Source organism: Haemaphysalis longicornis, unplaced genomic scaffold (genome assembly GCF_048455015.1).
Source record: "Haemaphysalis longicornis isolate Haplotype H1 unplaced genomic scaffold, Haemaphysalis longicornis Haplotype H1 scaffold_3, whole genome shotgun sequence".
Taxonomy (NCBI): Eukaryota; Metazoa; Arthropoda; class Arachnida; order Ixodida; family Ixodidae; genus Haemaphysalis; species Haemaphysalis longicornis.
The window spans coordinates 3,609,306-3,636,665 of NW_027526335.1; the positions used below are offsets into that span (position 1 = coordinate 3,609,306).

The 27,360-nt window shown below is 45.8% G+C and overlaps 1 protein-coding gene across 2 annotated transcripts in view; it reads left to right on the forward strand.

Annotated features, from left to right (window-relative positions):
• Lcch3 (Ligand-gated chloride channel homolog 3) overlaps window positions 1-27,360 on the forward strand; it is a 56,776-nt gene that overhangs the window by 9,318 nt on the left and 20,098 nt on the right. The window contains exons 2-7 of one of the 2 annotated variants that reach the window (XM_077702170.1): window positions 1,334-1,553; window positions 4,861-4,905; window positions 9,368-9,474; window positions 9,690-9,757; window positions 12,328-12,548; window positions 24,439-24,521. In XM_077702170.1, coding sequence (XP_077558296.1) covers window positions 1,492-1,553; window positions 4,861-4,905; window positions 9,368-9,474; window positions 9,690-9,757; window positions 12,328-12,548; window positions 24,439-24,521 — 586 coding nt within the window. In that variant the 5' untranslated portion in view covers window positions 1,334-1,491. The remainder of the gene's footprint in view (window positions 1-1,333; window positions 1,554-4,860; window positions 4,906-9,367; window positions 9,475-9,689; window positions 9,758-12,327; window positions 12,549-24,438; window positions 24,522-27,360) is intronic. The other variant, XM_077702171.1, reaches the window with a different exon arrangement.

Consider the following 27,360-nt stretch of genomic DNA (forward strand, 5'->3'; position numbering starts at 1 on the left):
TAACAATGCTCTAATCTAATATTCTAACACCATAGTATTAGAAAATTCTAATATTTTAATCTAATATGGAAACACGTCGAATAACCTGTTAGGGTCGCGATACATATTTTCATTTGCAAATAAATGTGAACCTTTATGATATTTTTTCTCACCGTTTGCTCGAAGAAGTCATTAATAACTTTTACTCGCAGATAATGACTTGTGAAGAATTCTCTCATTTAGAAAAAAAGTAAAGTAATAGATATGGCATATTTTCTTTTCCGGGTATTCGAGCAGTGCTGTGACGTAGTCTGCATGTGAAGTTTTATCTGTCGTTGTGAAACATCAAAAGGGATTACCACATCAGCAAACTTCCTCTGATTTTCTATGTTTGTCGCGTAAGCAACTACCTCAAAGCTCAGGACGCTTTGCCGCGACCGGCTTTATCGATAAAGCCGATCGTGGCTTTGCCTAACACACCAGAGACATGTAAGCGTGCACCCTCTACAGGGGCAACGAGTCGTGTAAACTGTTCGAACTAGGGTTCACCCACGAACCTATTTTTAAGGCGAACAAGTTAAATATGAACTAAGCTTTCAAAAAAGTTGTTGTAAGGAATCGTGAACCGTTTAGATATTCGAGAGAGATTTCACAAACAGACAAAACGCCGGTAGTGATATATAATACAAGAAAGAGATTCCACGTAGCAATACTGATCTAATGTCCTCAGCTTGTGAAAGGAGTAGTGATGCTTTCCCCTTCCTTCTCATGTTGCAAATCATTGAGTGTTCTAAATTACCCTGAGTCTGACTTCCCGAAGAACGCTTCAATCTCTAGCGCAAATAGAGTTCACTCAACCTGGCAGAGAAAAGTGCGCGATTATAGTTATAGATTACAGAACCACACAGTAGGCGGTCCAAGCTACTTTCTGATTTCTACTCTTATTCTTCCGCAGAAGACACATGCAACGCGAGAGAAAATAAGACACCGTCACCATCCCTCTTTATTCCCTCGCACGCGTGCTCGTGCACACGCCCAAACAGGATGTGGACCAAGAAGCGCTTGTGCATGACAGCGGAAGAGTGACACCCATTATTTAGAGAGGCCTCAGTCGCAACCATTATTGCATGCGGCTGCGAATAAGGAGGACTTGTGTAGCCTTGGGAGCATTATATTTGCTAGACAAGACGAACGCACGAGCATGTTGCCTCACTCCGTTATACAGACGCGCTTCGGCCGCAGAAGAGACAGGGTCTCGCAGGGCGGTCGCGGTAGCTCCATCTAGCCTCCGCGGCCGCGTTTGTTTCTCGGCCAAGACACGTGACTCATGGGGCGCATGCGCATTGGGCCGCAGCGCCCCCCACCGCTGCTCTGTCCCGGGCCCGGCGGTGAGGACGAGGAACGGCATCCAAGGCGGCTTCCGACGGCGCCTCCCGCCGTCCCGGCGAACGAACCTGCCTTGTCCAAGCTTCTGCGAAGGAGCCCGGCGCAAGAGAAGGCCGGAAGCGTAGGATGCTGTGGGCAGCCCGGTTCATTCGGACATGCATCGCCCTACAGCTGACGTTGGGAATCGGGTAAGCACTGTCCGCCACCCGCCCCGCTTCTGGGAGCTCCGTTAACTCTGGGCGCGTTCGATATGTCGCTTTGTTTCTTTTCTTCGTAGCTTCGACCGGAACGACAGCGCATTGTTTTGGGGAGAAAGCCTGGGCGCCACCCCTGGCCGAACTAATCTCTGCTGTTGCAGTAAAACCGACGTATTTAGCGCATTTAGAGTTGGTTTTAAAATGACACCCTTCGACGATTCACCGTGGTGACGGTGCTTTTATTTCCTAAATTTTGTTTTGTTTTAAAGCTAGAAAGCTGATTTATGCCCCGTAATTATGTATTGGCCTCTGATACTCTCATGTAAACATGCAAACTACATTTTTAATCTCTGAACAATATTCCGGAAATGTCTCGTAGGTGGTGTGACTAATTTTTGTATGGTGCTTTAGGAAGATCTCGCTCGCTGGAATTGTGCGAAGCAATAGATTCTCGTATGCGCAGGAACTTTATGTAGGTCTTAGGAGATCACAGGCGCAAGTTGCTGATGTTAGACTAAAATGAAAGCAGTGGTGTCTTCGCTGGAAGCGAGTGAACGAATCTTCTATCGAAATTTAAAGTGGTTAAAGATATGGTTACTTTAACAAATGTTTAAGAATTCCACCATGTGTACACCAATGTATCGAACCTTTAGAGCGTAATTCAAAATTTAGAGAGAGCACTGTAGGAGCACGAAGTGTTAGAGTTGCAAAAAGAGGACCTGTACAGGGCGGGTAGATATATAGACGATAAAGTGCGGCATAACTGACTGCGCGAAATGTTTGAAACTTTATTGAAACTTAGAACATAAGCTGTGCATGTATATTCAAGAAAAGGTATAAAAAAACGCTAATAAAACAAGAAATCACGCGAAAAAAGTCCTCTTATAACTCTTTGATTTTGCTTTGCATGGCTGAGTAGCGGGCCTTCATCGTCACTCATTGCATCCTTTAGTGGACTGTAAAAGGTGGAATACGTTGTTTGCAGTAACGAAACGAATCTGAATTCGAGACCGGAAAGCTACTCGGGGCCCAGATGCACTAAAAAAACAGAATCTTAGCATCACCGAAAGAGGATTTTTATGTTGAGTTATTTTAAAGAAAAGTTTAGCAGCAGTAATGTTCGCACCAGCCATACGTGCCCGTGGGTTACGTCAACACGTGCAAATAAACAGTGCAAATCACGCTTGAGATTCTTGTTGCTGCTTAGGCATTGTTTTTCTGTTTTATCCAATGGTTGCAGCCACTGATTTAGGCTATATGCCATACCGCACATTCGCTCATTCCAGAAAGGCTTCTGGCGAAGGCGAAAGACCAGTGTACGCAACGTACACTTGGCAACCGTGCTCTTACCCTTCCTAAATGGTTTTCAAACTTCAAAATTTCTCAGCGCTGAAAAGAAAAACCTTATAGCGAACACGATAAACTGTTTTGCCATAAGCAGTGCGGAAAAAGACTTATGGACTTATGGACTGAAAAATTTATGGACTGATATACATCCTTCAATGACAACACAACACGCCAGCTTAACTATGCGGGGCATCTGGATAGTTACTCTTGTAGTCTCGTTCATAGCCTGAATAGTGTTCACCTGAACCCCGGAGGCCCGAACCACGTTAGTGACTGGTTTGGTTAGACCTTTTGGATATTTCTTGAATATTCCCTCACTATGTGCTAAGACGACGCAATCGACTGTTAGTGTGAAATCGTTTTTCATCAGCAAGAAAAGAGGACCTAGAGGCCACATACTGAGCCAAGGTTAAGATATGAGAAAAGTTTGTTTTTTGACAAGATGTAAACCGCTTTTGATAATGTACAAGCACCATTGGCATCAAGTGACCCCTTTGTGTTGTTTGCCTAGCTGCTTTCTTGGCAGAACACATCAACAGAGTTCGTTCCCTAAGAAATTATTTATTTTTCTAGAAGGCCTTTTGAAGAATGAAGAACGAATTAAAGATACTAATTTTAGCATCGCAGTTTGTAATACTTTACGACTTTTACGACAACCTAGCTACATTATATTTAAATCGCATGAGCTACCCCTGATCGCCCAATAAAGAAAAACACACTTCAAAGGCCCATTTTATCCGATGCTAGATAACCCAGAAGTTTTATGAAACCGCTAGTGGCTTATTCAACATAAATACTGTGGCCTTTTTTCGAAGGATCATCTTTTGCAGCCTCATGTTCGAGAACGTACACGCGACCCGTGGCTTCACCATGTACAGGTCTTGAACATCAAGTTACTGTATTGCCTATTTACATATTGCCACTGTGCGTGCGTACGTGCATACAAGCATACATGTGTACATACGTGCGTACGTACAAACATATATACATACATGCAAAGTGAAGGGCTTTGGCAGTTTAAAGTCGTTTTATTTGAATCGACCCTATTACATTAATACCTTCAATCAATCAATCGATTGATCGATCAATCAATCAATCAATCAATCAATCAATCAATCAATCAATCAATCAATCAATCAATCAATCAATCAATCAATCAATCAATCAATCAATCAATCAATTAATTAATTATTAATTAATTATTAATTAATTAATTAATTAATTAATTAATTAATTAATTAATTAATTAATTAATTAATTAGTCAGTCAATCAATCGATCAGCTTAAATTATTTACTTCTGCATGCACCGAAGTTTGCGGTAACATGGCGTGGTCGTCCCCATTTTTTTAGAAGACTGAGCATGAACAAAACATTTTCCTACAACAGACCTCCCGAAAACCTATACAATACTAATAACAAAACCAAGAGATCGGTGTTATTATCTGAAGGCTACGAAAGTTGTCAGCCTTTAAGCAAACCATGACAACTATTTAGTGTATCGCCTTAGTTGGCGAGTTGCCTCTTCTTACAACTAATCGTCTTGAGAAATTTTGTATACTTTCTGATATCAAGACCTTAGAATATTTAATCGTGCTGATCGAGATCCTTTCGATCGGCGCGAATGTTTCTCATTGATCAAAATTAACTGATATAAACTTAATTTATTTAAATTAGCATTGCATATAGCCACTACTGTCATAATATTTGGTGATTATGGGTAAAAGCAACTTGTAAGGAGACGAAGGAACTTTAAATTGATTTTGTGATACCACTTTACTAGTTATTGTTGTTCGAATTAAAGTGTTTTACCTGTGTGACAAAGTGCAGCAACAAGAACGTGAAGCGTTGATGGTCGAAATGCTGGATTGCTTTCCCTAAAACGGTTGGGTTCTAACCTCTTGAATTATAAGAGATTCAAGTATTCTCCTCGATGAAACTGTTTTCTTCCAGGACGGCCTCTAATTTATGGAAGTATTTTCCTTACCACCCTAAGCAGTAAGTCAATTGGCAAGAATTACAAAGGCCTGAAAATCTTCAACTCACGCACTTTTCGCGCGCTTTTCAACTTTCCAAGTGCACTTTTATGGCATGTGCATTTGTGAATGTAAATCACGTGCCCATTTCTTGCATTTTCACTACTGCTTCGTAAAGCTGCTGCTTTGCTTTGCTTCCACCTGCCTTTATTACCGCAGTTCACTTTATCGATTTTTTAACACCCATCTTTTAATGCTTGTTTAATTTTCATTTCTCAGCGTAGGGCCTAAGCGAAATCCCGCAGAAATGTATTGCATCAAGTTTACTCTCCCAGAGAAAACGAGCTAGCTTGTCACGGTACTTCGGTCTAGGCTGGCACGGAAACTAACGCAGTATAAAAACAAACGGAAATTAAACTTTCCTTTGGGAATGTTCACTCCATCGCTACATGGTACTATAAAACAAGGCAGTTAAACGAACCGCGTAACAGAAACCAGTGTGCTGCTATATGCATGCTTGAAGCGATGGTGTGAACACTTTGTAATGCACCAAGCAGACCGAATTCTAGCGTTATTTTTCCCATTTGGTGCCTTTTTACACCTACAAGACTTATCGTAAAAATTAAGCAGCTAAAAAAATTCTTGAGTTTTCTGATATCAACTTGGTTGCATCAACGTTTTTATTGCCGTAACACAAATCATTTTAACGACATAAGTTGGTTTGATTGATTGTAGGGTTTAACATACCGATGCAACGTAGGCGGTAAAGCGCGCCGTAGTGGAGGGCTCCGGATTAATTTTGACCACCTGGGGATCTTTAACGTGCGCCGAAATCTCCTACACGCGGGGCGTTTTTGATTTTCGCATCCATAAGAAAATCTGCCGCCGCGGCCGGGAATCGAAGCCGTGTCCTCGTGCTTAGCAGCACAACTTCTTAGCCACCGAACCACAGCGGCGGTTTTTAACGAGATAAGTAAAAGATGAAAATTAAGTATATTCCTTTCCGAAGATTAGCTGGCGTTATTGACATTTATGCCACACTTTAAGACCATCGCTTTTTGGTAGGCTAGGAATTAGCGGCAATCTGAACACGAAGATCACTGCGGAGAATTTTCAAACAGGGACTTGTGAAGAACAGAAGTTATGAAAGCAGCTCGCCACGGTATGCAATAAGCGTATACCGTGATCAACAACGAGAAATGTACTTGCAAAACTAACACAAGACCAAATTTATTCCGGAGGCTTTTGCAGAATTGCGACTGCTGTACCAGTCACTGCGCATTACAGGCGAAACCATGTCGTGGCCTGATAGGAGTTTTGTTTGTGTACTTACGAAAGCATAGTTTGACAGCGAATGGGTGGAGAACACGTCACGGGGCCATTTTGCATTTTGCGGGACACGGTGGGAAATAATTTAGCTACAATGGCCTCAGAATGAGAATATTTTATATCCCTCGTACGGACATGTTGCTCACGTTTAAATTTACTGGAAGGTGCTTGTGGTCAGCCAGTCCACATGCATAAACATAGACATATATGCACAGAAGGAAAAAGTGACATTTAAAGACATTAGTCTTTCTTGGGATACTTCAAAGCTAAAATTTCCGTCCGCCTGTATGCCTGTCTGTTTGACCCTGGATTCAGCCGCCCGGCCAGAGGTCAACAAAAACTCCAACGAGATAATCATACGAACAATACAATTTACAAACTACTAAATCTGGTAGCACACAACAATGACAGCAAGAGGAAAACATTAGGGATACTCCAGGCAAAGCATCAATAACTGATGCTCGTAAAGCTCTTTTAATTAAAGTGCACGCGGGCGCAATTTTTGCGATAACAAACAAGAGAGCGGATCAAAACAATTTTTCACCAAAAGTACAAAGAAGGCTGGTGCTGGAGCATCGGGCTCGTTGTTGGCAATAGTAACAAAGGGTCCCGACCTGTTTGTCGCGGGACGGCAACAACGTGAGAGGCGGGCGGGCAAGAGGGGAGAGGAGGCAGCGGCGGCAGAAGATCTTTCGACGCCGTTCGCAGCGATGCGAGCAGTAACGCGGCCAATTTTCCGCTTTATTCACTGCAGTTCGGACAAAAAGAGCGCGGCGTACCGCATGAAAAACACGGAGAATACGACAAAATATTCTGAGTATTCAGGTTATTCTCATTATTTGCATTTCATTAGGTAACAGCAGGACATATACTTTCTCCACCAGTCCTAAAACGGGAATAATTGAGAGGACTTTCTTTAGGTATCAGGTGTATTTTCCCACAAATTATTTTGCCACAAACGCTCTAAACGAGTTCCTGAAATATGTATGCACACAGAAAGATTTAGTATTCAGGTACCTGCGACTTCGGCATAAATTTTAGTGCTGATTCTTTTTGTGGCACAAAAATGCCTTCACTGCTGCCTTTTTGGCACTGCATGCATGTTTCAAACTCACTTTGGTCTCTGGTAATTGGTATGTATTTCACGCATTCTTACCTTAAACGCCAAAAAAGATGTTAATGCGGCAAGTGTGGTTCGCGGTATAGCTATTTTGCTGCAAAGATAATCGCCTCAGTGGGAATTATTTAATCATGCACAACATAATGCCAATCCATAGTCAGAAATATACAATCGCACAGCTTCGTATCAACATTTTGTAACATTCAACGTTACATTTAAGAATGGTTTACACCTTTTAACAGCACGAAAGGCCAATAAAAAAGTGAATAAAACAGCTTTCTAAGCGTGTTTAACAGAGGAACCATGAAGAGAGAAAGAAAAATTTTGGAATAGATGGTTTACCAGGCCAGGCCACCAATCTTTACAGTTTTACAGCAAAATGCATGTGATATCCGGATATGAGAGGGCAGTGAAGAATGAGAGCATAGTGATGCCTCTTGAAGTTCTAGAAACTTTCCCAGTGGTTTCAACGGAACTGACCCATAATGTTTTTCTCAAGCGGGCAAAAGCTACCGAAGATTTCAGTCACTTGGGTGCCTGCAGATCAAATTCGAATCCTGGAATATAAAAAGCGCTTCTCACATGCAAATATTTCCTAGCGAATGGCTGCGTTGTGAAAAATTATCCGAAGTCAACACAAAAGTGGAGGCAACGCACCGAGGGTCAGGTGCGTGTCGCCACTGTTGGGTATTCCGTCGAAAAGACTGACTGCCCATTTTTGAGAGTACATTGTTTGGGCTTCTCGCGTTTACGACTGCCACAGCATGTGAGCACTGCGGCCGCCTGACCTCTCAGACGCGATAAGAGTTCTACAGTTAGACTGAGGTTGTCAAAGTCAGATAATTTTGTTTGGGGGTCTTTCACTGCGTAGTGAAAGATCTGAAACTATCACGGCGCCATTTAATAGATGACGTGCCCGCAGTGTAGGATTTCATGCCGTTTAATCATAACTACGATTAACCAGCCCTTCGTTTTCTTTGCTGAGCTTCCCTTGTTTTGGCTTTTGGCATCAAGTCAATATTATAAGTGGCTGTTTTTGGCTACCTTTCTTTTATGTCCCATTTACGATGTAAGAAATATTTATGGGAGGGAACTTGCGCTCGAAAAAATGTCTGGTTGAAATACGTCCTTCCGCGATGTCATACTTCCTCCGCATGAGGGCTAATGGTACCACTATACGTACTACCTTTTACAATGTTGTAACCATAGAGAAGGTACATTGAGGCATTGTTTGTTTTCGTGAAAACAGTTTGCGTTTAACGTATCAGTCTGCCCCACCGGTAACCACGTTTGGACGCGGTCTGCCGCCAATGACCAGACAGTTTCGTCAAAATAATCTTTCTTATTCCATGCTAAAGAAGAAAAGTGGCGGAAGAGGGTAAAAATGTAATTCATGGGAATAAGTTGATATTCTCCAGTGATTTCAGCGTTGCTCGCCGTCGTGCAAGATGCACAAATAACCAAAAGGCCCTTTTTTTTTAATGAAGCAAACGCGGATATTGTCTTTGTGGTCCCTTTAACAACCAAACCTTTCCCAGTAAAAAAAAAAGCAGTAGTTGGCAAGACGGGCTAAATATCTGCGGCCGCCATGGCGTACGCCAAGTGAACCAGTTGCCGCATAAAAACAATACTTAAGGAAAGGCGCCAGTATAGGGAATTATTTTGAAAATTTGGGCCTGGGTAAAAAAAAAAAACTATCTATACAAGTGTCTCCGTAGGTATAGAGAATAGTGATCAATGCTAAAAGACACTTGAGCCAAATCGTTTCTTACATGTTCTTTTTTTTTATTTTGCAGCACTTGGCAAGACGGGCTGAATATCTGCGGCCGTCATGGCGTGCGCCAAGTGAACCAGTTGCCGCATAAAAACAATACTTAAGGAAAGGCGGCAGTATAGGGAATTATTTTGAAAATTCGGGCCTGGGTAAAAAAAACTATCTTACAAGTGTCTCCGTAGGTAGAGAGAATAGTGATCAATGCTAAAAGACACTTGAGCCAAATCGTTTCTTACATGTTCTTTTTTTTTTATTTTTCAGCACTTGCCAATACAATCATCAACCACCAGAGCAGCTGGAAAACATTACCGACATCCTGAAGACCATCTTAGAAGGATATGACATACGGCTGCGTCCCAATTTTGGAGGTTCCTGGCTTTGTTACTATTTTACCTTGACGTGATTTACGTTTGAGAAAATAGCCAGGAATGGGCTGGAGTTTTTTTTTTCAGAAGAAATATTTACACAATGTAACGAGACGCTGGAGCACATAACTTAAGCGATATACTCGTACGATATAGCGTGTGAGACAGTGACCGTATGCAATACGCGAGTTTCTTATAACTGCACTGTTGTGTTGCAGGAAATCCCTTGTTTATTGGCATGGACATAAACATTGCGAGCTTTGACAGCATATCAGAAGTGAACATGGTAAGTGATCTATAACACCAAGTTCGAATCACAACGGAGTCTTGAAATGCTTAGGAGACCATTTCTGGTGGTGTAAATAAATGTTAAACGGAAATACCTCTAAAGAGAAAGAAAGTTCGTAATCTGAGTGGCTGGCACTTAACACTGCTGAGCCGAAAGACACGTTTTGATCTCGGCCGGGGCGGACGTTTTTCCGAAGCAGGCGAAAGAAAAAGAAACGCCCATGTGTCGAAATTTCGGAGCTCGTCAAGGACCCTAGGAGGCTTAAATTAATGGCTAGTGTAATGAAAACAGTCCTGATAGCCCACGTCTAGCTCTGGCGCGTGAGACTTTTAAATGTTTTGGGCAAATAATTTAGATTCGAGCGTGGTCAACTCTCCAAACGGTATACCAAAAGCGCACCATTCAGATACTTTGTTAAACCATTATCTTAAAATGTTTGTAGCTTAATCTATCAGCGCGTCCTCGTTTTATCCACCCCCTCCCGCTGTTTTTCGATCTACATTATCAAATAGGTATGACACCACGTATGATCACAGATAATGTGAAAACATTTTTGCAGAATCCTAAAGGGCAGCTTTAAATCACTGAATTTTTGTATCCCTGGAAGCAAGTATAGCGGCCAGTGCTGCTTGGGCGCTATGAATTTCCCAATGAGAAAGTGCTTCTTATAGTGCTGCCGAAGTTTCCTACTGCTGTGCCTAATATGAACTTATGGATAGTCAGCCTTTGCTCCAGCAGTGAGGGCTGCACAGGAACAGATGATACAAAGTAAGCATTCAAGCAGTTCAAAATAAACAAACTGGGCGCCATCCCAAGTGGGAACAAAGTGGAGCTTCGTGAATACAGGACAAGGATTAAATGTTTATTGGAGCAGTCGTGGTAGAAAATGTAGCGACAATTTTATATTTTGGAGTGCTTTAAGGATGGGTAAATTAACCTGTCTAATAGAACACTCATATAAGCTAAAGAACGAAAAGCTATAAGCGACCACCTGCTGCATGCAAGGATTGGAGCGGCAGTTTGTAAAGGTTATGAAGGCATTTCACATCCAGGAGCTCCGTTCATTCCTGGTAGGAAGGTATTTATAATAAAAAAAGGCCTGGAACGGAATATAAAGGCAAATTTGGACGTTGCTGGCGCAACAGTGATGCTGCAGAAAAGCATCAATACCACCAGTTAAGTCAGCTCTGGTGAGGCACGGAAGTGGTTGCACCATCAAGACCGCCGGATTTTTGTTCATCAACTTATGGTGCAATGGTGGCGCATTGATTTTGCGAGACGGCGTTTCTGTCGACAAAACTAAATAAGGTATTGAGCTGACGCGCAAATTCGTCACAAGAATCCATGGTCACCCCTAATTTTCCCCCTGAATTATCACTCCAAATCTGGTTCTACACATATTTTTAGCGGTTTCGTGACCTTGAACTGTCTTTAATATTCTGATAGCGCGCATAGAAGCACTCTTACAACACTATTTTCCGTTTGTTATGCCTCGAACTGCAATAGGGCTGGCGAGGCTGCTCTAAATACTCGTGGTTCAGTTCACTGTCTGCATCGGCTCACAAAATCCTTCAACTGTGGATCGCTGGAAACCGTGGAGCATTTGCTGTTGGAATGATCCTCATATATGCACGCAAGGTGCATTCTCGTGCAGAAACTAGACCGCCTAAGCCCAGGACCGATGATCTTGAAAGTGCTTGTTGGTCCATGGCCATCTCCACCAGCTCCACGCAAAGTACTGGCGGCGTTGTTTCACAATCTGGACGAGATTGGCGTCATTGCAGTGATTTAGAGTTTAGAAGACATACTTTCCAATCACGCTACTCACACAAACCGAGCATCATTTTTTGTTATTAGATGCGACGCTGAGAGGAGCATCTCTTGCCGGCGGCCCTGTCCTGCATGCGTCGGCGTCCACGTCCGCACAGCTGCGTCTCTCCTCCGCTCACCACCTCCGCTCAACACCTGCGCGCGCGTGGCGCAGCGCACTCTCACTCCGCCGGTTGGCGGCGCTGCGCGCGGCGCTGTGCGCTGTGCGCATGTGCAGTACTCTCTCTCCCGCGATCTCCTCTCCTTCGGGTGCGCTGCGCATATAAGCGGAGTGCCGCGCTCCGGCCGGTCTCTGAGTCGACGGTCGTCCGCGCTACGCTTGCTCTCTCTCTCTCTCTCTCTCTCTCTCTCTCTCTCTCTCTCGCATTACCCGACGATTGCTCACGCAATTCGAGTAATCGACCCAACGGAAGCGCACAATGGAACCCCCTTCAGCGCCGCATCACACCAGTGTTCCCGCGAGGGGAGGTGGGCGGAATTTTTTTTCTCTATTCTTTTATTTCATTTCTCTCTTCCTCTTTCTTCTGCCCTGTAATATATCGGGCCTTTTCTTTCCCCCTTCTCCCTCCCAGTAGCACGTCGGCGCCTTAATTCCAGCAAACATTTCGGCTTTCTCTTCTAATAGAGAGTCTCTCTCTCTCTCTTTCTCTCAAACACACACATACACACACACAAAACCCTTTAGCGTTGGACAGTGCGTACTGTGGAAGCGAATACGTGGGTTGCGTTTTTTACAGGACTACACAATAACCCTGTACCTGAACCAGTACTGGCGCGACGAGCGTCTCACCTTCAGCAAGAAGAAGTCCGAGCTCACTCTGTCGGGAGATTTCGCCGAGAAGATCTGGGTGCCTGACACGTTCTTCGCCAACGACAAGAACTCCTTCCTGCACGACGTCACCGAAAAGAACAAGATGGTGCGACTCCAATCGGACGGGCACATCACATACGGCATGAGGTACTCGCTCACCCTCTCAGATCGTGTCTCGTTTTTGCCAACTGTCTGCGCACAAGGTGACACCACTGCTCACGACTGGGACACACCGTGCGTTCGAAGACCCATTCTGCTAAAATTAGTTTGATAACATGTTATGGCTACTTGTTCAATATTACGGTGTCATGTTATCGAAATAAGAAAATGCGGCAGAGCCGTATAAGAGCTCTTAAAATGGCTTGCCCTTATCTTAGACGCTGCTTAGGCACACAATGCTCATTTATCTTAACATGATTACAATCTTTGTTATTTTTCTAGTGAAGCGGTCAAAAAAATTATTATGGCTTATTGTGCCCGAGGTTGCCCGCTGCCAATAAAACCGCCTTTAGCAATGACATATTAGTTGTTATTGTGGTCATCGCCGTCTCCGCCATCGTTATAGATGTAAAAATTTGGCAATGACACCACTTAAAACATCACAATTTCCGCCGCTGTCTTAATGTTCTCTGGAACAGGCCGCAACACTGCATATATTCAAGAATTGTGAAATACAAAAAAAAAACTGAGAGCGGGTTTGAGGGGGCTTTAAAAACGCATTGCGGAAAAGTCACTCTATACCGAAAGCTTATTTTAGCGAAGCTTGAAATAACGACTGCAACGTGCGATGTGTGTGTAAACCCCATGCAGTAAAGCCGACCTCAAGGTTATCTAAAGATGAGGAGGATGATGACCAGAATTCGCGTTCACAGGTCAATGGGTAGGCCACGGGTGATTTGTTCTGCTGATGAGCTGTATACAAAACGCCATACAGCAAAGCCCGCCTTAAGGAGCTCTTATGATGATGACGCGAATTCACGTGCGCAGGTCTATGGGTAAGCCTTGGGTGACTTGTTCGGCCAAAGAGCTGCATCCTAAAAGACATACAGTAGAGACCATTTTGAGGATCTCTACTGATGATGATTATGAGGAGAGGAGGAGGAGGAGCAGGAGCAGGAGGAGGAGGAGGAGGAGGAGGAATAGGACGACGACGACGACCTGAATTCACGTTCGCAGGTCCACGGGTGATTCGTTCGGCCGAAGAGCTGTATGCAAAACGCCATCCAGAAAAGCTCACCTTAAGGATCTCTTATTGTAATTACGTTCGAATGCACGTTCACGGGTCTATGAGTAGGCCAGGGGTGATTGGTTCTGCCTAAGAGCAGGAAATTGCACGGGCGCGCGCTTCTGAGCGTGCTCTTGAGCGTCGTGCGGACCACTAAGTTCGTCAGGCGGAAGTGGAGGCCAACAAGCGACGGAGACCTTGGTTGTCATTGTGCATTGCGTGTTTCACATCAACCTTCGCGTGTTTCACCTATTCGTTTATGAACAAGACGAACAATTTTTCGTGCAAATATGTCCGCCTGGACAAATGATGATGTAACAAACACGTTAGTGTCCGTGCGTCGGTAACCCGTTCAGCTTCGTCCTTCACGGGGACCTATGAAGTTGCAGGCAATAAAATTGGCCGTGTTTCTCCTTGCTTCGCCGCAAATTCGAAAGGCGATCGTCCACTGCCGCCCCTTTGCCCTCTCACGCTATTATCCTCCTTGCTCGCTCTCGCCACGGTGAATGCAGCGGAGGGCCGCTAAATTCTTATTTTTGCGCATTCCCAACGCTCGTGCGCCATCTGCTGGGAACTTTTGATTTAGTTGTGCTTTGAAGACTTCGAGCCAACAATAATGTGTCTTGGCAGGAAGGGGAGCAACCGGCACGCTGGCTAAGTGCAGCACGTGTTTATTCGGTTACACAACAAAACAGGCTAACAAGAACGAAGGACGGAGTGGTGTTTTATATACAGGCTCTAGCCACTATCACACCGACTAATTGACGTCGCGTAGGGGAGCAGTCATGATTTGCACTCCCACTCCCCACACCCAAGGATTTGCACTCTGTCGAGTGCAAATCGAGATGCACTCTGCCACCGACTCGTTTGACATCCCCATGACATTAGTGGCACACTCGGCACCGTATTCTGCGACAATTGACAAGTGATGCACTTTTTCATCGCTTCCTCTATGTCTAGCGTTAGACGAGGCCACCAGACATGACCTCTTGGCAGCATTTTCCTTCGCGTCACACATGGGTAACATTCGTAAAACATTTCAGAACCTTCCGTTGCAAAGCAGCGGCTATAACCGCACGATTGCTCTGTTACACTCTTGGTCTACCGACAGTTCGTTAGGACGAACTATGTATGGCGTAAGGGAGTTGTCCGACACATGCACTGGCCACCCGTTCTGTGGAAGACGCAAAACATTGGACAACCGTTCATTTTAATATCAGCGTTTCCTATCCAACTCCCCTTGCCAACAGTGGAACCTCGTCTAGCACAAGAAATGAACAAGCGCCCTCTGATTCCATAGCTTTGTCTTGGAGCGGTAGCCGTGAAAGGGCGTCGGCATTTTAAATTTCGCTTGCATTTCGGTAGACGCACCGGTAGCCATAAGCGGCAAGGGTAACGGCCACCGTTGTATTCGTGCTGCTTCTATTGTAGGAATTGGCTTCCCATGGCCAAACATTTCAATCGAGGGTTGGTGATCCAAATAAACAAAAAATTTGCGGCCAAACAAAATTGCGTGAAACTTTTTGAGATCGACAATAACAGCAAGCGCCTCTTTTTCCAGGCGCGCATAGCCCTTCTCTGAGAACCTGGCTGAGCGCCCTCGACGCGAACACAATCGGTCCTTCGGCCACCGCGATTTTATGGTAGTATACCACCTACACCATATGCCCGCGCGTCGCATACCGGACCGACTCCGTCATTTGGATTGTAGTATGTTAACATACTAACATAACATTTTCACTTTTAATGTTGGCAGTGGCATTTTAACCTAACAACTCGTACAGAGGTTCCAGCTCTGCTGACATGTTCCACACGAATTTGGCGCAAACATTGACCATTTCCAAATTCGCTCGAATGTACTGTTTGCTCCGTGGTGTCGGAGATTCTTTGATATTGCGTTCCTTATCATGCGATGGCCGAATTCCATTTGCCTCAAACATATGACCCAGATAGGTCACCGATGTTTCGAAAAAAGCGCAATTTTTTTTTGCCCAGTTTAATGCCTCGTTTCTTGAACCTCGTCAGCACGCTTTCTACCTTTTTCAAACACTCCCCAAAACTTCCCCCTGCAATCAACACATCATCAAGGGGGCATGCGACTTTATCTAGGCCTCCTAGAACATCGTTCATGACTGCCAAAAATACAAAGGGTGCACTGTTTATCCCATAAGGCAGGCGCGTAAAATTAAACAACCCGATGTGCGCATTTATTGTGAGCGAAAGCTGCTTGCAGTCTTTGCTCACTGCAGCTGCAGATACGCTGTTGAAAGATCCAGATCAGTGAGATATTGCAAAGCTACACCCAAGTCTTCCATGGCTGGCAGCTGATAATGATCTGGGCTCGAGCAAGGATTCACCGTCATTCTGTTGTCCCCCGAGTCGTCCACTTTTGGAAACACCAACAGCGGTGTGGCCTAGCAGCTTTTTACGACGGGAAGAATCACCCCTACGTCCAGCGAGGCCTTCAGTTAATGGGACTTCGGATGTTGGAGAGCGAAGAGCACCGGCCGGTGCTTACAAAAGACAGCGGTTGTGCCATTCCTTCAGCAACAATCTGACTTGGCAATCCGTTATCAGTACGATATCTGGTTTAAATACTTCCGAGAACCTTTCAGGAAAGATATCTACTCGATGTATAGCCACCCCACGCACACTCATCCAGTCCAGCCTAAGCGATTCCGGCTATTCTTGCCCCAGCAACGCAGTCTCATTCTTTTGCAATGTGCTGCAGGGACCGCGGCGCTGTCTGTCTATTGTGCTCTATTAGCATCGTCAGCTTGCCCAAAACCGTTACGGCGTGGCCCCATTGGCTTTTAGCTTGACGTTACAGGACAACAATCACCGCACCGCCTAGTGTCGCTTATAGAGCATCTCGGGCGCGATAGAAATCTATCTGCATCGTCGCATTGTCGTCACATCGTCACATTTGCATCGTCGTACCTCCAACGCGCACATTTACCGTATCACTTCGGACACTGTCATCACAGGAAGGTACATCATGCAGCAACGTACTCTCCTAACCACTACTGTACTCCACATATTGGCGTTGGCGGACGATCGTCACGCTGTTGCCAAGTGGCCCATTCGTCTGCAGACGCGGCACCGGTACTTCCGGAACGGGCATTCTTCGTTGGTGTGGGAGGAGGCTTCGCAGTGATAGCAAGGCCGCCCTGTTTTGTGTTGCGGCACTCGGTCTTCGTTGAAGTCCTCACGCAGCTGGCCGGACCTTGTGCTGTAAACTTGTCTTTCTACTACCTGGACTCCCAGTTCCTGCCCGTGGTTCTAGAATTTCTTCGTCTCGGAACGGGCAAGTTAAACACTCGGGGCTGGTTCGCACGCTTCCGAAAACCTTAGTATGCTCCTCTTCAGGACCTCGGCTCGCGTCATCTCACTTTTCGGTGTGACTGCAAAATGGTCCCGCAGAGGTTCATCCAAGAATGGCTGCCGGTTCTGTGTCCTGCTGTACCCGACGGTTTAATGGAAAATGTTCAGCTATGGCCATGGGTTCAGGAGCATAATGTACTTGTATTATTTGCCCATATGCTTTGTCTTTGGGCTTGGCGGGAGCTAGCAGAGTTTTAAGCGTGTGGCACGCTTTTTTGCCGACAGCAGTAGCCGACTCGGAAACTTCGAGGTCGCGTGTCGCCTGCTACTTGCGTGCTCCTGACGCTGAAGAAGCAGCCAACCTTTCTATTGGCCGGGAGCCGGAGAAAATAGTGCGCTTGGTTCTGTTTCTGCTTTGATTTCGCACGGAACATGCCAGCGCCTACAATGGGACGAGGGACCAATAAATCACATTTTTATTCTGCCGTTTATTCGCAGCACCTATTGCAACTAGCAGACCGTAAAACATATTTATTTATTTTAATACCTCTAGGGCATCCGCAGGGGAGGCATTACATGAGGGTTGGTACAAAAGATACACTTGGTACAAGCACAGAAGGGTGACATGAACTTCATGATAAAAAATTACGCACAAACGTCGGTTCGCAAAAATGGACAATACATTTTGCAGTAAATAGAACATGGTTTTCATTCCGCCCTAGTAGGTGGCGTAACACGTTAGGGAATTAGATAGAACTACTATTTATATGAGTCGGAGAAACATGCATACACTGACCAAATGTATTCAGCGGGCACACGAAAATAATATCAAACGCAATACACAAGCGCTAAGGTTTAAACAACAAACAAAATGAAACGAGCGACGGGCGCGTCAGTGATGTTCCTTTGCTAGTAATGCCACGCTCAGAAAACTTCATTCTAAACCAGGTTGCTTGAAGTTATGCGTGAGGCTATGCTGATCCGACGTGGTCCACAGGTCGGGGTGATAGCCCGTGCTGCAGGGTGGTGACGGACGTCCAAGGAATGAACAGTAATCTGTTCTTGCTTTACTGCACAAATCATTGATGATACTGTAAATGCTAAATCATTTCAGCGGAGCAGTGTTTTTTCGCGTAGCTCACGGCCCTGGCGTTATCGACAGTTTGAGAGCCGGCGGCACGCCAGTCGCATACGACGATCGGCCGCCCCGATGACGGGATGCGCGCGATGAGTGATACTCTACGGTGCGATGTTTCGGTGCGGCGCCGTTAGGATGCTCTGGTAGTAGCTGCAACCCCGCGCTCGGGTGTTCCAAGCGCGATCCCTCATAGTACGATTCGAAATCTTCGTCACCGTTCTCGAGGACGGATTCGAACTCGCCTGCAGCTGCCACGTTGCTGTCTCAGCTTCCCAAGGTGCCTGGGGAGCTTACACCGCATCGACACCGCGTGTTCACACGGATCCTATCCTCGTCGCCACTTTTGCATCTTTGGCAGAAGAGGGGAGGAACCGGCAGGAAGCACACCCTGGCTAAGCGCAACACATGTTTACTCGGTCACACACTGACAAGAAGGAAGGACAGAGTGGCGGCTTATATACCGGCTCTAGACACTATCGCACCGAAGAATTCACGTCACGTACAACAGCCATGGCCCGCCACGGACAACGTGATAGCCGAGGGCGAATAGTGCAGCACCACTATACACAAACACGATAACAAAACAATTTATGATTTAATGTTTGCTTTTATCTCGCACCTCTCCGAGAACATTTCGACCCGCTGTTTTTTTATTTGCATAAAAAACAACTCAAGAAGTATGCCTGAATAAAACAACGCTCAGGTTTTCTTTGTGCCAAATCATGTGCACATGCTACATCATGTGCTAAACCATGGCAGCAGTTTTATTGGTTTGGAACGTCAAGCCCTGTTCAAGCGTTCTTTTAACAGTTTCTTGGTGAAGTGGTTTGGAAGAACGGACGGACGGACGGACGGACGGACGGGCGGGCGGACAGACAGACAGACAGACAGACAGACAGACAGACAGACAGACAGACAGACAGACATGCATGGACGGACGGACCAAACTGTTTGCGTTTAAGCAGCTCTAGGAAGACCATCGTCTTTAAAACTATAGTCTTTAAAACGGCTATCCCAAAGGTATTGCACAGATGGAGCAAGGTTACTCACTCAACAAGTGTCCGGTATAGGTGATTCATGGTGCAAATTTTTAGCGACGAAGGATTATCATGCGCCCAAGTGATCTCACTTGCGTCAGTGCCGAGCAGTGGCGTAGCCAGGGGGGGGCTGACCGGGCTTCAGCCCCCCCCGAAAATTTTCCGGCCGTCGCCGGTCTGCCTATATATGCCTGGTACGTCGCCTGCGAACAAAGCTGCATATCCTTTGAAAGTGCCACTAGTAGAAGCATTCACGACTCAATGTCTTCCCTACGCAAGGGTGTTTACACAAAACCACGGCCGGACTCGACTCTTTTTCCGCGCTGCGGAAAGGGAGTCGAGTCCGGCCGTGACAAAATGAAGCCCCTGAAGGGTGCGAACCGCTGAGGGATGATTGCGGAGGGGGGCAGCCCTGAAAGCCACGGCGCCTTCAGGTAAGCTCAGCGCACGGGACGACACAGGCATGCGTTGTGTCCCTTTGTGCGAGACATGTGGCAACACAGAGAATAATAGGCCGGCTGAGTACTTCTCAGCAGAGGAGATTGACTCGGCCGGGGAAGCAAGGAGTGGTCCGCACTAATTAACTCGCGGCGAAAAAAAAAGAGGGACCGCCGGTCATTGATGGTTGAAGACTGGTACGATGCAGGCCCGTAAGGGAACAGACGATCTTTGTATGTTAAGCAGAACAACGTGCACGCGGCGGTGGCTGACCACGGCCGCTCCATCTCCTAGAAAAGGGGAGATCAAGCGGCCGTGGGCACGTGCACATTCAAGACTCGTACGTGCAAGGTAACTGAAGAATGCGATGGGGCTACGTAATGGATGAAACATGCAGTTTAGCTGGATGAATGTCGTGCGCGGGCAAAGGGCCTTTGCGAATGAGACACACAGCAAGGTACGCCCCTCTTCCTCGCGTCAGCCCTTCATTCTTCCTTTTTCACGTTTCTGTCGAGCCCGGGAGGGTTTTGTTGGAGTGGGCTCAGACTGCGCGCACTGAGTGTCCCCTTCAGACGGCGATGCTGCGACAATCAATTTCACCCCTGCGATTAGGCAGCTTTGTTCGGCGGTATTCTCCCCTAACCTAGGAAACTGGAGAACAGCGGTTCGACAAAAAAGGCGCGCTGCAGCTCCCCGAGCCAGTCCCAGACTTTATCCTAAATGTGAAGGCACCGCGGTCACCAGCCCTGCCACAGGCAGACGACGTCGCGAGAGTAACAACGATCAGGTGGCCATATTCTACCTCGATCACAACTAAAGCCCCTCCACTGCGTCCACGGCCGCTTTTTCTCTGGACGGCGGCTGCCCAGAGCAGTGTATATTAAGGGCCTGAAACACAACGGCAATATGTCGCGAGGATAGAAGCGCCCCTGGTTTTGAGAAGCTCATGTTCCAAGTGCCAACACCCAAAAGAGGCCTCGAATTGTAAGTCATTTCCTTCCAGTGATTAATCCTTCCATGATCACTGATGTCTTTTGATGATGGAGGTTGCATTGTACGTTAAGTTGTGCTGTGCAGATCAGTTATGCATTCTCTGATATTTAAATAATAATTTCTTTATATTTATATGATGCCCCAGTACCTTGCGCCTGCGAGCTAAAATTGTGTATTTCGTTTTATTCCGAATGCAGTATTTGCGTTTGAATTGGTTGTTAAAAGCGCCACGGTGGAGCGGATAGGTGATTTTGAATGAGGGAAAACGTAAATTCAACTCCTGTAACGCCTAAATATTTTATTATGCAGGAAGTTGGAGAGGGTTACTCAGAGTGTATCGGGACAGCGTGAGTATCAGTACATGAAGAGTGAAAAATATATTTGTTCTGGCTGCAGTTTTAATAGTTTGCTTTTACTGGAACGAAACTCCATGTGATGTAGCCGCTGTTGCATTGTGTGCGCGTTATCGGGACTTTTGTTACCGCGTTTATTATCTACGCGTGCATCGACTGCTACACCCAATTTTAAACCCATAGTAGCGTACGTGCACAGCGCAAGTGAAGGACCTTCGTACTGGTGGCGAAGAAACGAACGTGCCTTTCTGGTAGAATTTTCCTTTAACTCTTCCTGGCCTTCTTTGAAGTTCTGTGGACGCAGGAGTATCGTTCTTTCAAGGCTCAATCGGTCGTGCAAGACAACATAATTTCCTAATTAAATAAATGGGCTACAGACAGCAGGCCCCCTCAAGAGCACCAGCACACCTCCGCCCTCCTCCTCCGCTCACCCCCCCCCCCCCGCCCCCCCCCCCCCCCCCGCACACACACATACGGGTGCGCGCTGTTGTCTTTATTCCTGAATCCACAACTGCTACTTATACATTCTAAAATGTTGCATGAAGGACATTTTGAGCAATCGTCAGCATTTCCTAAGTAACCGAAATGACCGAGGAATTATCACGGTAAACAACTTTGCAACTTTTAGCCAATCTATCCTGTCGTATAGCCTGAAACCATGCTTCAGTTTCAACATCACGCTCGCTGTCAACCAAGTTTAACTATCTCATTACTGTCCGCTTCATGCTGAAGCATGGTAGTCTTTGATCTTTCTGTATACGGGGCCATGCCAATGCGCATGGTTTCTTGGTGCACTCCGGAAAACAAAATGCTGACTTGTTTCGCGCATCGCACCACGCCCGAAGGTCATGCTGGCTCTGCACAGCTGCCCAATCCTCCGTTTTCTGGTGGGCCAAGGAGATTCCCAACATAATTTCCATTTCCCGCGTCTCTAACAAAAACTACAAAACTCATGTGCGCCCTATACATTCCAGAGCCACCCATGCTTATGCACTGATATTTTTTTATCGTTTAGCTTTAAAACCGGCAGTCTGTACTCGGCTGAAAAGTGGCAGTGCACGCGTCAGCTAAAAAAGCATGTCCTTTCATTAAAGTTTGAAACCAAAATGGTAGGACCGCATTATAACTCTTTCCTCAGATCTCACGACAAAATTCAAAACAGCAATATTTTGCTCAGATTGCACAGAACATGCCTAACCGCAAGAGTACGGTCAGGCATCGTCGTCTTTGCGTTACTATTTTTTCTTGCTAAATATAAAGTTCGATACAGCATCGAATGGTGAACTTTGCAGTGACTTGCTCTACCTCATCTAGGAGTGGTAGCTAAATGGGGTAACTGCTCCAGAAAAGTTACTGGATAGTACACGCCTTCAGGCAGACTATAGGGCATTTATGCACGAAGCATTGAAAACTTGACAGGTAATAATGCAACTATTTGAGAACACCAAGCTCATTACAGCAGACTCTACATTTAGGCTGTGCCGAAATGTAAACCAGATCCATTATGTTACAAAGCACAAGCTTCTCATGTCCGCCCGGAGACCTTATAGAAGCTACGAAATGGACTGTGTTGAGACTCAAAACAGAAGCGCAAATTTAAACTGGCATGACTTAACAAATACCAATGGCTGAATTATTACGCTTTGGTGTGGACTAATCTTGCCATGTTCATGTAATTTTCGTGCTTAACAGCGCTGTCATTGCGCATGATGTCTGTGTGTTTAGGGTTGATATTTATTAAAATTATTGCTAGAGATATAACGCTTCTTGTATGTATAATTCATAGCCTCTCATTTTTTAAAGATAAGATCTGCGCTACAGATAACGCAAGTGCATAGAATCGATGTATACTGCACAGAATGAGCTCCATTGGCCTGACACTGGCCGCTACTGTGCAGGCGTACGCAAAACATTTTATTTTGCATTTTGGACAAGGACAACTAAATAAAAAAAAATCTAATTCTTACGGCCTACGTCATTTTATTGCGGTTGTCACACCTATCATACTCCACACGTTGAGATAAAGCAAGTAATTGCATGAAACTATGGCCGTTTAATGCAATGTCTGCACAAGGTTCCTGTGCGTGCAATGTACGTCCCGTATCATGGGCAGAGATTTGTACCACGTGGTCTGCGGATTTCCGCCCAGTTTACAACTTCAGCTGGCACAAATACAATCATAATCAACACCAATATCATGAGAGAACCTTAAAGAGCCTTTTAAAGACAAAATACAACCTTGTTCAATTGAATAGCAACTAGCCTTTGGTAACTCGTACAGCTCCATTCCAATCACAGGCGTTTTTTAAACCGAAGCAATGCAACAAATGTCAAAATTTTTTAAATTTAGCGCTGCAGTGAAGTGATATCGGCAGGAGTGGTATATATATAGGCTAGCACTAACGCGTAGTTATGAGTGTGTTAACTGCACGTTAGAATTCAAATGATAAGATCAATGGACCGTCTACAATCGCGCAATCATGTTCCTTGGCGGTGACTTAAGTCGTTGGGCGCCAATCGTACCAACAAGATCCTGAACTGTCATAGTGAAATCGCCGCCGGAAAGTGGGCGGGGATTCGCCATTGCTTCAAACGTTTAATTTAACATTTTGATTATTCCTTTGAAGATTGCGATAAAACTGGTATCATTGATATCGGGACAAGGCAGACTTTTGAATGAACCAAACATGTATTTTATCTTCATAGCCTTTAAGGGTGCTTGCAAACTACCGCACTTTTTTTGTTCGGGGGGGGGGGGGGGGGGGACGAGAACAATCTTAGCCCCCCCCGAACAAAAATCCTGGCTACGCGCCTGGTGCCGAGGGGAAACTGAAACCGGCCCAAGTCAGCGTATGTTTGGGAATGCCATGCACCTCCCGCTTATCAAGCAGAGGGCTGAAATTGTAGGCTGTATGAAACTATTCTGGATGCCGACAGTTATCTTCCTCCAGGTGTCCTTTTCCCCGGGGCTTCTCCTCCAAGCCGCAGTAGCGCTGAGGATCTCACCCCGGGTATCCTCAACCGACAGACTCAGCTTCCGATACAAAAACTGTACATTTATTTACAGCCCGGCGGGCGGTTAAAAAACAGTGCTCAGGCGGAGCTCGAAGACGACGGGCCGAGCTCTCCTGCGCCCGGACCGCGTCTCCTTGTCTCATCTTCCCTTCCTCCTACCGCTGAGGGCCGGGGAAGAAGGAAAAGCCAGTCGTCTTCGTCGGTGGAAATCCCATGTGGTGGCGGTTAGGACATCCGGTGCGAGCAGGCGCGGACTTTGTCGGAATGCGCGGCGTTCGAAAGCGCCCGCAACACGTGCTTTCCGTTTCCGCGCTGCTCGCCCCAGGGCCCGCGCCAGATCGTGCGGCGAAGCGCCCGACACCGACTTTGCCTGTGTACATTTTCAGTGTAGCCAGCGAACGCTGAGCATGCAGGGTTTGGAACTTCCACTTTGGAAACAATTCGGCAAAGTGTCTGCCAGCAGCTCACCAGGCAATCAACTTTACACGAGCGCTGCATCTCTTTCTCCCTGCAGATTCACAACCACCTTGGCCTGCATGATGGACTTGCACTACTATCCACTAGACTCTCAAAACTGCACAGTCGAAATCGAAAGCTGTGAGTACAAGCTATACTTGCTGCAAATTAAACTCGCGAAAGAGCTTTAGAAAAAGGCACCAAAGTTTTGTGTGTGCCCAAGCGTCATGCATTGTGGTCTGATAGCCTTGCACCTTTTTTTATGTTACCATAAATGATAAAATGCCGGAACGCGTACACCCGAAGGTGAGAATTAGAACAACAATTTAAACTGACATAAGAGTGGCACGAAAGCGTAGAGGTCATCCTTTAAAGACTGTAAAGCTAAAAAATAGATTGTCTTTACATTGCAGCACACATGAAGCTTGTAACATAGCATGTGAAGAACACGATTGCATTGCGAGCACTATTTCTCCAAGATTTTCGGAAAGCGGAATTTGCATAAATATTTAAACCTTTATGAATTTCTTGTTTTCAAAATGCTGCGCTAGATTTTGGGGGGAGTTTTGTGATAATATACGGAGATGATTAGATGTAAATGTCAAAATATACGCCAGGGAAGGTAACCGGTTGGCAAGTTTAAAGGGACAGCCAAATCACAGGCTCTGATATAGTTTTTTGGCATCACAAGTTCGTTTGATTTATAGGCATAAAGTTCCTAAACCTTCCGCGGTGGCTTATGAAACCGCACACGGCTGGCTCACCGAATTTATTCCGAAGAAATTCGTCTCATTGCCTGTACCTGCCACGGTATTTCAGTGGCTAGGACGATGCACTGCTGAGAAAAAAGGTTATGGGTAAGATTCCTGAATGTGGCGGTCGTCTCCCTGAGAAAAGCAATAAGGCTTGACCACGCAGTAAAGTCCCCCGGCTGATTTGTATTTATGCATAGCCTTCTAATACAGCACTCCGTAGAGCCTGTGTGTAGCCTCACTGCGCACAACCCTAATTTCAGTTTGAATTCGCCAAAATAATTTGACAAAATTGGCTAAAACACACGTTCTAATATTTGGATATTACAGGAAAGTGCCGCTCAAAGAAAGGCGTAAGGGTTACACAGGGCTGGAGGTGGTGCGAACGGGATAAATGCAATTTGGTGAGCTTGCATTCATGACCATTGGATTTTAATTTTGCCCACGTCATAAATAACTCCTCAGGGAGATTTAGCTTTCCAACTGTTTACGAGAGAGAACGGTTAACATCTAGAGAATGGGAGGCTTAGCGCAAAAAAGACGAAGACGGTGGCAAACGTCCTCGTCTTTTTTGCGCTAAGCCTCCCATTCAGTATGTACTAACTCGCCCAACAGCACGTTCTGTTAACATCTAGAGAGCCTAGGTACGGTTCTATTGCATTGGAAGAATAGAGCCTTGCCCTCGGCTCTGAACATTTGCGTTGAGACAATCTGAGCGGGCTTAGGAAAGGCCGGAAGAGCTTGTTCGGTGATGCTCTGAGGTGCAGGTATTCAGTCCTCTAAGGAGGTGATGCTGAAGAGGGACGAGAGAGAGTGTTACTTTCCACTGGGGCGAGGGTACTGGGGACAAGACGAGAAAGGAATGAATATGGAAGGTATGATAAATGATAGTGAAATCGGCGAATGAGCTGTGTACATGCAGTAATACCAATAAACATCTCACATGCAACGGAGTACCGAATCAGATTATCACGGTCCTTTTTTCAGCACATGATTATCATCCATATAAAAAATATAGATTATTCCGCAGTCGCTTAAATTTTTTCGCAACTAAGCGCTGACAATCCACAGAGGAGTCATCACGGATTATAAGCAGGGATTTAACGGCTAGGCTTTCCTTCCTCTTGTCAGCCCACGTGCCCAAAAAGTTTTCTTCGGACAGACGACGAGTGTCTGAGCGTAGTAATGATGCCTCAAGGTTCTTTTTCTCACTAGATTACCTTGCGCATACGCTAAGCAAATGTTCGATAGTCTCTCGACAACTACACAGAAGGCAGTCCGGGCTGTCCTCGCGTCCGATTGTGTGGAGGTACTTTCGGGTCAATGCTACTCCAAGTCACAGCCTCAAGGTCTCTTGACTTTTGCGAAGTCGGGGGGCATGAGTGAGCCAAAACGTTTGCTCTGTATCGAGACTGTGAAGCCGTTCATGTCGATTCTACGGGGCAGACGAACGCAAGGCTGCAGCTTCTTTACGTGCTTGGTAGAGTATTGCGGTGGTATCTTGCCTTGTTATGGGTATAGCCAGGCGAGTTCCATTGTGGTATGCCTACTGTGCTTCTGCATCCGCCAACTCATTTCTAGCTTGTATCCATCGAAGCACCACGGTGTGGCCCTTTTCACGCAACTCTTTGAACAGGATAGCCACATCAGGGGTCAGCTTATCATATGCGCCTCATTTCATTAGGTGCCTTCGCACCTGCAGCGCTGGTTTGCAGTCACAAGAGATAGAGAGACAACTTTTTAATGAGACCAAAGAGGTCAGCCCTGCATAAGGCTGGGATTTCTGCTTCAGGTGGTTGGTGAACATGCAATGAGGGTTAAATGCCAAAATGAATAATATAAATAAGAAAAGGAAAAACTAAAAAATAATCTATCAGATGAACACACGTACACACCTACAAACACAAAAAATGACAGAGGCAGTCGCAGGATGGAGTCGAGTCCACAGTCTCTAAGGGAACGCACAAAACCCTCAAATCCCGCACCGCACTGCCTTTCCGGCTCCAGAGGCCTAAAACGTCCTTCATGCTGAGTTTTCTCACTCGCAGTAAACTTCCGCTGTTATTCACGCCGAGATGAAACGTGGAAAAACGCAGAACAGGTGTTGTTCAGTTTCCTCTCGTACACTGCAAAGGGGACCCTAAGGAGATGTCACCAGACCGATTTTGTTAAGAAAGCTTTTGGTATCGGCTACTTTGATGCTTAGTCGATGTATAGCACACTCTGTT